Here is a 10,353-nt window from a genome sequence, read left to right on the forward strand (position 1 = left end):
TTGAAAATAGAACCAACAACATTTCCTAAATGATTAGATATAGGGTGAGCAAGAAAGGAGTAGACGTTTCTGGTCTGAGCAGTAGGAAAAAAACAGATTGGGGGAAAAGACTAGGACTTAAGTTTTGGTTGTTTCAGAAGTCCATTTGACCTCCAAGTAAAGATGTCAACTACTTGGATTGGCACTTAGATATATATGTGTGTGTGTGCAGTTCTGAAGAAAGCTCTGGCAGAGTGGGTGAGATCACCTAGGAGGGAATAGAGATAATGAGGTGTGAGGATGGAGACCTTAGGCATGCTAACACTTAAGATTCAGGTAGATGAGAAAGAATGATCAGAGGTGACTGAGAAGGAGCAGCTAGTGGTGTATAAGGAGAGGGAGCCACAAGAGGATGGTGCCCCGGAAGCCATGAGAAGAAAATGTTTCCAGTAGGAAAGAGTCATTGACTATTCAAGCTGCTGAGAAATCAAGTAGGACGAGCACTAAAAATTCACTGTTGAATTTGGCAACATGGCTAGCAGTACCCTTATGTTTTTTCAGACAGCTAACTTGTTGGGACGAAAATAATGCATTAAATTGTTTGGGCCCAACTACTTATTACATGGATTTCTTTTAGGTATTTCTTTTGGCCTGGAAACTTTGAAATGATTATTAAGATACCAAGAGAGTCACAAAGTTTAAGAATATCTGCTTTAGAGGGTCATGCTAATTAAGTATTTTAAGAGGGCGAAGCTCCTCTGCCTTTTCTTTGTCTCTGCTAAAAAGTTTGAGTTAGTAATTTTAAATCTGATCAGGTTACTGCAGTGAATAAAGTTGCCTTAATGTGGTTCAGTATAAAAAAAAATAAAACCTTATCCCACGAAATGTCTGCAATAACATTTTTGCATGAATTTTTCTTCTTGCCTCCATAGGTATGGTCTGAATATGCGTTGCTTGGCAGCTCGGGTCAACTACAAGACTTTGATTATCATCTGCACACTCTTCACTTTGGTCACAGTACTTCTGTGGAATAAATGTTCCAGCGATAAAGCGATCCAGTTTCCACGGCACTTGAGTAGTGGCTTCAGAGTGGATGGATTAGAAAAAAGAGCAGCAGCATCTGAGAGTAATCACTATGTGAACCACATGGCCAAACAGTCTGAGGAAGCATTCCCTCAGGAACAGCAGAAAGCACCCCCTGTTGTTGGGAGCTTCAACAGCAATGGGGGAAGCAAGGTGTTAGGGCTCAAATATGAAGAAATTGACTGTCTCATAAATGATGAACACACAATTAAAGGGAGACGAGAGGGGAATGAAGTCTTTCTTCCATTCACTTGGGTGGAGAAATATTTTGATGTATATGGAAAGGTGGTTCAGTATGATGGCTATGATCGATTTGAATTCTCTCATAGCTATTCCAAAGTCTATGCACAGAGAGCCCCCTATCACCCTGATGGTGTGTTTATGTCCTTTGAAGGCTATAATGTGGAAGTCCGGGACAGAGTCAAGTGCATAAGTGGGGTTGAAGGTTGGTATCCGTCCGCTCCACTGTATTTTCTATCCTGATTGTGTTGAGGAATAAGAAGTTGTAGGTGTTAATTATCTAGCAAGTCCATGGCTTATTACCAGAGACCATTCATTGCTCTGACTTAGCAAGGAGGAGCAGGTTAAGTCTGAGCCTGGGGCAATTTTCTAGATGGTGTGATTTAAGGGCTGCAAGAATATCACACCTGAGCAAATAGGATTATTCCATTAACCTGCCTCAGAATCTGAAATTCTCACCAGTAAGGTAAAGGCACAGCGTCTCCAAAAATTTTGCATGAAAAGATACAGTTATGGTCCTATGAGAGGAGACAGGAACAGGAGACCAATAGACCTGTCTGTGTACCAGTTCAGTTTTGTTACCACATTAGCCAGGTATCATCTCTCGAGGGAGGTTTAAAATCCTCTGAACAGGGATGCCTGAGTGGCTCAGTGGTTGAGTGTCTGCCTTTGGCTCAGGGCATGACCCTGAAGTCCGGGATCAAGTCCCACATCGGGTTCCCTGCATGGAGCCCGCTTCTCCCTCTGCCTATGTCTCTGCTTCTCTCTTTGTGTCTCTCATGAATAAATAAAAAATCTTTTAAAAAAATAAAATAATAAAATAAAATCCTCGGAACAAGATAACACATAGACACCATTTTCTCTGACCTTTTATGCTACACTCTTATAGTCTAAATTTTTTTATTATTATTATTTATTTATGATAGTCACAGAGAGAGAGAGAGAGAGGCAGAGACACAGGCAGAGGGAGAAGCAGGCTCCATGCACCGGGAGCCCGACGTGGGATTCCATCCCGGGTCTCCAGGATCGCGCCCTGGGCCAAAGGCAGGCGCCGAACCACTGCGCCACCCAGGGATCCCCCACTCTTATAGTCTATTACATACTGTCTTTCATTGTCTTTCAGACCTTTCTTATGAGTATAATTGCTACATTTTGGAATTTGTATTTCAAACCTAAGATTGATCAGAAAGCCAAATAGAATTTGACTTTAAAATATGTTATTTAGGGGGATCCCTGGGTGGCTCAGCGGTTTAGTGCCCACCTTTGGCTAGGGGCATGACCCTGGAGTCCCGGGTTCGAGCCCCGGGATCGAGCCCCGGAATCGAGTCCCACATCAGGCTCCCTGCATGGAGCCTGCTTCTCCCTCTGCTGGTGTCTCTGCCTCTCTCTCTGTCTCTCATAAATAAATAAAATCTTAAAAAAATAAAATAAAAATAAAATAAAATATGTCATTTAGGATATCCCAGGATGGCTCAGCGGTTTAGTGCCTGCCTTCAGCCCAGGGCGTGGTCCTGGAGTCCCAGGATCAAGTCCCACGTTAGGCTCCCTGCGTGGAGCCTGCTTCTCTCTCTGCCTGTCTCTCTCTCTGTGTCTCATGAATAAATAATTAAAATCTTTTAAAAATAAATAAAAGATGTCATTTAGGGACCCCTGGGTGGCTCAGCGCTCAGCGGTTGAACGTCTGTCTTCAGCTCAGGGCATGATCCCAGTCCAGGAATCAAGTTCTGCATCAGGTTCCTCTCAAGGAGCCAGCTTATCACTCTGTCTGTGTCTCTGCCTCTCTCTGTGTGTCTCTCATGAATAAATAAAGTCTTTTTAAAAAAATAATAAAACGTCATTTAACCGTAGGAAAGAGCTTAGTGTGTTTTAAGATATCTTAGTTTAAAATTTATTTTCCCCATTCTATGAAAAGTGATTTCAATATCTTATTATTTTAAGGTTTAAAATATATTTACCAAATGTCCAGAAGAAGGAAGTGCCAAATTCACTTATATTCCTACCATTTCAAGATAATTATTACCATTTTTGTATGGAGGTCTTTGTATGTAGGCCTATATTTTAACATAGTGGTAATGATACTTAGTTATACAGTGTTCAGAATGGAAATATTTTCTTTTTTTTTTTTTTAAAGATTTTATTTATTCACGAGAGACACACAGAGAGAGATAGAGTCAGAGACACAGGCAGAGGGAGAAGCAGGCTCCATGCAGGGAGCCCAACATGCACTCAATCCCAGGTCCCCAGGACCCCAGGATCATGCCCTGGACTGAAGGCGGCACTAAACTGCTGAGCCACGAGGGCTGCCCAGAATGGAAATATTTTCTTAGGAGATTTCAAAGATATCCATCACCAAACCTTTTCACATAAATTCTATAAAATATATAATATTAGGGACCCCTGGGTGGCTCAGCAGTTGAGTGCCTGCCTTCGGCCCAGGGCATGGTTCCGGAGTCCCAGGATCGAGTCCCACATCGGGCTCCCTGCATGGAGCCTGCCTCTTTCCCTGCCTGTGTTTCTGCCTCTCTCTGTGTCTCATGAATAAATAAAATCTTTTTTAAATATGTCTTTTACATATGTGTGTGTGTGTGTATGTGTATATATATATATATATATATATATATATATAATATTAATAGATGTTTTAGATGCTAAAGAAAAAGTGAAGAGTACCCATAACCATTGTTAAATAATATTTTGATTGTTTTTCCAATCTTGTTGTTGTAGAGACATTTTTTAGACAAATTGGGATCATGCTATATAGTCAATTTTATATTCTCCTTTTTTTCTGTAAAATATCTTATTTCCCCTTGTTGAATCTTGACTATTTTAATGACTAGTATTCATAATAAGAATATGCCATGATATGTGTAATACTTGCAGTCCTTTCGTTTAGTTGGCTACTTAGGTCATTTCCAGGTTTGTTTTTTTTTTTTTTTTTTTTTTTTGCTTTTACACGTAATGATAGTATAGATAGTCATAGTTACTCATTTGCTATTTTTAATTATAGTCTAGGAGTACTTTCCTAGGAAGTTAACTCCATGTCAAATAATATAAATTGATCTATTTTGCTAAACCGCTCTCCAAGAAGGTTGAACCTTCTTGTACCTCCAAGAGCAGAGCGTAGGCTGCTCTTGTCACCCAGCTCTTGCTGTCACGGAACATTTGTTTTTTAATCTGTTGTTTACAAAGGGACCTCATGATTCCCTTTCTGTAACAGTCAGTGAGGTGACGTACCCTTTTCATATGCTTTTCTACTCATCATAAGATCTGTATATTGTTCCCCTTTTTCTTATGTGATTAGTGGGATCTCTATTCCTGTGAACTTTGCTATATATAGATTAAGGACAATGATACTTTATTGCATTTGTTAAAGATATTTTCTTCAATTTGGTTGTCTTTCATTTTACTTATGATTTGTTAGTCTTAGAAGTTTTAAATCCTGTTTACTGAACTTAAAGACTTTTTTAAACTTCTTTTATGGCTTCGAAAATTATTGCCATACTATAATCAGCTGTTCATCTGTATTTTCTCTAATACTTGTATTAGGTTTGTGTTTTTTTACATTCAACTCTTTAGGCCAGCTAAATTGATTTGTATTTTGGTAAATGGTACAAGGTCAGGGTAATTTCAGATTTTTCTTCTCATATGTACTGAATGATCTTTTTCCCCCAGTTGGTTCATGATGCAGTCTTCATTGTTAAAATATTTTGAATAGCAGAATATGTTTCTGGCCTGTTATTGTTCATTGATCAGTGTATCAGTTCTTATGTTAGTTGTACATTGTTTCAATTATTACCCATCTTTAATGAGATATTGTATAAACCTTCCTTTCATTAAGTGAAAATAATTCTATTTGAGTTTTGAGGAAAAAAGTCTCCTCTTGGAGAAAAAAATACAAAGTCTAGAACTTATCTGTAGCCTAGATTTCTTAGCCCTTATGGTTCCTAAATCCTTAAACTGTTTTGAAACTACATCACACATATGGTTTTGTGGGTTCTTAGTTTCTTTCTGCTGTGCCCATCTGATGCTTGTTAATTTATTTTAGAACTGCAGAGAGAAGCTTATCTCTCAACACATAGACCAAATTCTGTACACTGTAATATTATTGTATTTCCCAGGTAGGAAATTACTAAACCACTAATACCAAACATTCAAAAGTTTTGTTTAGAACCTTAATAGAGGTAATCCATGAGTGAACTATGTCAAAAATATATGGTTAAGTGTGCAATTTTAATTCATTAAAAAAACATGCCTTGTTCTCAAGCATTACATTTTGACATGAAGGATATAAAAAAGAATTGCAAGCTGTGTTTATACTTTAAGTTGCCTAGTCATAACTGGCCCCTTAGGCAAATATTTCATCTGTCAGATGATATAGGTATTAGACTACATCTTGGGATGCCCGGGTGGCTCAGTGGTTGAGCGTCTGCCTTTGGCCCAGGGCGTGATCCTGGAGTCCCCACATCGAGTCCCACATCAGGCTCCTGCATGGAGCCTGCTTCTCCTTCTGTCTATGTCTCTGCCTCTCTCTCTCTCTTTCTCTCTCTGTCTCTCTGTGTCTCTCTTGAATAAATAAATAAAATATTTTGAAAAAAAGACCACATCTTGATATTGGAGAAAGAGATGAGTATGTAATTAACTTGAATGTTAAGTACAAACATTTAAGAAAATTTCATGATTAATATTTTAGGATGAACCTGTGGTAATATTATCTACGTGTATTTAAATTGTACAAAATTGGGGACGCCTGGGTGGCTCAATGGTTTAGCTCCTGCCTTCGACCCAGGGCGTGATTCGAGAGTCCTGGGATCAAGTCCCACATCAGGCTCCCTGCGTGGAGCCTGCTTCTCCCCCTGCCTCTGCCTATGCCTCTGCCTCTGCATCTGCCTCTATCTCTCTCTCTTTGTCTCTTATGAATAAATAAAATCTTTAAAAATAAATATTGTACAAAATTTGAATGTATGAAACAAAGTTATGAAACAAGACATCTATAGCTATGAGCAACATTTTGCTATGAGCAACATGTAAAAAGTCAGTCCTGAAAAGGTAATCTACAACATTGCATTGCTGTCTGTCAACAAATACTGAACAAGAGTGGATAAACCTCTTTTGTTTTTCATATCTGATTCAGTACTAGTTTTTAATAATTATGAAAACAGCATAATGCAGAAGCTTAAAAGTTGCTGATAAGCCTATAACATGCCTCAGAGGTAAAACAGTAAAGAGTAGTGTTCACAGTAGGCTCTTAAGTGTCCAGACATGGTGATTTATTTTGTTTCTCCGTTTTATAGGTGTACCTTTATCTACACAGTGGGGACCGCAAGGCTATTTCTACCCAATCCAGATTGCACAATATGGGTTAAGTCATTACAGCAAGAATCTAACTGAGAAACCCCCTCACATAGAGGTGTATGAAACCGCAGAAGACAGGGACAAAAACAAGCCTAATGACTGGACCGTGCCAAAGGGCTGCTTTATGGCTAGTGTGGCTGAGAAGTCTAGATTCACCAATGTTAAACAGTTCATTGCTCCAGGTAAGTAATGTATTACTATGTGTGTCTGGTAATTTTATGTTGATTTATGGCACCTGATACTCCCTTAAAATTGTTTTTATGGTTTTAAAAAGTACATTAGCAGACCCTTTATATAAAGAAACAAGCGGTGTCACCCAAGTGAAATCCCTAGAAAAAGAACAGCTAAAAATTCAAGATTATGAAGAAAATATTTACTGTGTGAAAAGGCAAGCCATTGATTGAATATTAAGATCCAGGTTACTGCATGGTATGTATCTCCTTCCAGGGATCTGTGTCTCACAGGAATGATACTCTTTGGTTCATTTTAGTATTTCAATACAGTATTTAATTCTTTAGCTTTTAAACTGTTTTGCATTAAGGTAGAAATTTTTCTTTATAAGAGAGCCGTCCTTTCCTTTGTCTGTTTTTTACCAGCAGCTTTTATTTTTTTGAGCTATGATAGCGTTAGCAACCAGGCCTGCTTCTCATATTGAGTTTTGTTAATGTACTAGATTGTCTCAAACTTCATATAAAACCATTTCATTTATAAAATCAAATTAACTTTATGCAACATTTCCCCTTTTAGTAAGACAGTCTCATTAATTAGGATGTAATGTATTTTTCTCCACTAATCAATATCCATGAGAATTAATGAGTCCATTACTTAAAAAGACAATGAAATAATTTTAGTTAGCACCTCAGGCCTAATACTCTATGGGGAAATGTTGTCAAGAACAGAACTCATTCCCCCCCCCCCACCACCACCACCAACCTTGCAGTCAGTAAATAAAACGAGAGAAAAGGTTATAAGACCTCTTCTGTATTCTCTCCTTGTTCTTTATTGATGACTATGTAATTCACAGACCTTGAAAGCCACAGTACAAATCTACTCATTCTAGATGGCCTTAAGTAATGGATTTATGAGTGCTTAATGCAGTGCAAATAATGGGTGACCTTTAGTTTTTATTCTGTGACTAGAACTTCTTTTCTCCTACGGTATTCTGTGTATTTTAGTAGATAGGGCATGTCTGCTTGACTGGTGAGAAAGTATGTGGAGATATTTAAGAATATGTAGCTTGTGATACCTAAAAGGTTATTGTAGCAGAAAATGATTAGACTTTGCAAAAGTACATTTGTATTTGTTTCTATCTAAGCTTATTTTTGTACTAATTGATAGTGTTGTGTGGATTAGGGTGGAAAACAGCAGCCCTTATCTTGATGATCTCAAATGCTAGCAAGTTTTCTAGAACAGTTCTTTGAACTGTATCCTATTTAGAGCAGTAGATTTCATTGTGCACTTCCAGATGCCCAAAGTAATACAAAAGATAAGTCTCCTCATACCGTGTGAAGGACCCTCACAGTACTTCTTCATTCTGCAGCCCATAGCTGGAGATAAAACTACTTCCTAAGGTGGTTTTAAATATATGGGGGAGAGAACTCTGTGACAGTCACTCTGCCAGTGGAACGCAAGCTGCTCACAGTTGGAACTCCTTGTTGGTGGGAGTGTGCTAACTGGGAATGGGGTGCTTGTTTTGATATCTTGGGCATGCCTGAGGGTGCATTTGATCCAAGTGTTTGAGGCAAGTGAGTTGGAGTTACATGAGATTTGTTGCTCAGAGCAGGAGAAGGGACTCAAAGAGGTGAGACTGTTGTATTGAAGCACAGGTATGGGGAGATGAAGCTTTTCAGAGGGCATAGACCTCATGGGAGATCAATTCACTGTTGAGAATCACTGTTGAGAAGAAATTGGAACTTGTACACATAAGCCTAGGCCTCAGTAAGGTGAATCCCTGGAAGACCAGGGACCAAATGCGTTGGCCTTTTATTTTTCTGGACCTTGAATTTTTTTCCCTGAAAGGAAATAAAGTTGTCTAGAAGAAAGAACCAGAACATGGGTCTACATCATATTTTTATTGTTTTGTTTGTTGAATAATATTTTGTTCCTCTTCCTGATTTGTGCTCTGTTAAATTAAATTAGCTTTCCCTTTCTGGAAACACTCTGTCCACTCCATTTCCATGACATTCTTTCCCAGACTTAGTGAGCTTCTCTTCCTCTGCCTGGCCCTTATCTCTAGGTATTCCTCATGCCTCTTCTCACTGCATCTAGTAAACCTGTTGATTAAAATGAATGAATGGTTTGTGTTGCATGTAAAAACATTGATTTAAAGACTGCCCTTAAGTGTTTATCATCCTTTGTTGCCTAAAGGGACATTACCCAACTGCATATGCCAAGAATAAACACTTGTAGTGACTCCCAGGTTTAACTGCTCAGAGAAAGGAGTCACGGATTTCAAAAAAATGGGAAACCAAAAACTTTATATTCAGCTTTAAAGCAGGAGTCTCCAGATAATATTATGCTCAAACCTTGCCTGCTACATTTCCAGAGTGGTTGCCAAAACCACACTCACATTCCACTTGCTACCATTTGGATCCTTCTCAGTGATGCTGACAGGTTATTTAGCTACTCTGTATATCTAGAAAATGGGAATCAAAAGACTTACAAGATTGTTGTGAAGAAGAGGCTGGTCTGTTGATTGCTTCATGTGGAGGATTGGGACTTCCCTGTGTGGCTCAGTAACTCCCTCTGGTGGTTTTGGGGTTTTAGGAAAATAGTTTTTTGAAAGGTTACATCCTGTGACATCAATTGTTACTTGGTTCTCTGAACTAATCTCTTATAGTGAAACATATCATTTATAGTGAGACCATATCATTTCATTAGATTTGTATTCATACAGTAAATTAGAATGGAATTCTGGGAGGAAAATAGGCAATTCTTCAGCCTCCTCCCATTTGGACTTCTAAAGTTGGATACCTATTATCCAGTCTCAGGAAAATGGATGTCATGGTTAATGATACTGCCCTAATTAATGAGGCATTACCCTAAGAATGAAAAATAACTAGCTCTCAATATACCCTTCTCTGCTGAATATAATTGAAACTTGAGTGATTCATCAGTCAATTCAGAATCCTGTAGTGTTTCAGGAATGTTATTATATTGAGCATCAGATTCCATTTTACCTCCATTAGATGGAGGAAAATGCTAGTTAAGAGAGAGATTGCATGTTGACATTTTTCCAGATGAAATGGATTTTTTTAATTAGAAGTAGGATTCTGAAGTCACTGTTTAAAAAGTCACTCGAAGCATCATTTAATGTTGTAAGTCTGTCAAGGTGTTCTCATTCCTTATACAACTCCCATGGTTGTTCCATCATATGAAATCATTAAGAGCCTTGGATCAATTATATCCACACTGGTGGAGTCCAGTATTGGGGGAGTTTAACTACCAGCCCAACATACTAAGACTATCCAAGCTAATTACACTGTAAACACTATCATCAGTCCACGTTTTGTCTTTGCTCCGGTTGACACCCTAAAGATTTCCTCAGGAACTCCTCAACCTGATTCTGTGACTATGTTTAAGAGAAATAACTCTTCCACCAATTATGCTCATGAGCGTTCCATTTCCAGTATCCTTTTTTTTTTTCACAGTCTTTGGACTTGAATCCTGCAATCCTGGTTTCTGGTCCCTACCCTACTG

At 38.5% G+C, this 10,353-nt stretch overlaps 1 protein-coding gene across 7 annotated transcripts in view; it reads left to right on the forward strand.

The window, feature by feature from the left end:
• The window catches only part of GLCE (glucuronic acid epimerase), a 115,670-nt gene that overhangs the window by 99,445 nt on the left and 5,872 nt on the right, over positions 1-10,353 (forward strand). For 6 of the 7 annotated variants that reach the window (XM_072738977.1, XM_072738971.1, XM_072738973.1 and 3 more), the window contains 2 exons: positions 912-1,507; positions 6,594-6,836. In XM_072738977.1, the coding sequence (XP_072595078.1) occupies positions 925-1,507; positions 6,594-6,836 (826 nt within the window). In that variant the 5' untranslated portion in view covers positions 912-924. The remainder of the gene's footprint in view (positions 1-911; positions 1,508-6,593; positions 6,837-10,353) is intronic. The other variant, XM_072738978.1, reaches the window with a different exon arrangement.

The sequence above is a fragment of the Vulpes vulpes genome, chromosome 15, assembly GCF_048418805.1.
Source record: "Vulpes vulpes isolate BD-2025 chromosome 15, VulVul3, whole genome shotgun sequence".
In the NCBI taxonomy this organism is placed as follows: Eukaryota; Metazoa; Chordata; class Mammalia; order Carnivora; family Canidae; genus Vulpes; species Vulpes vulpes.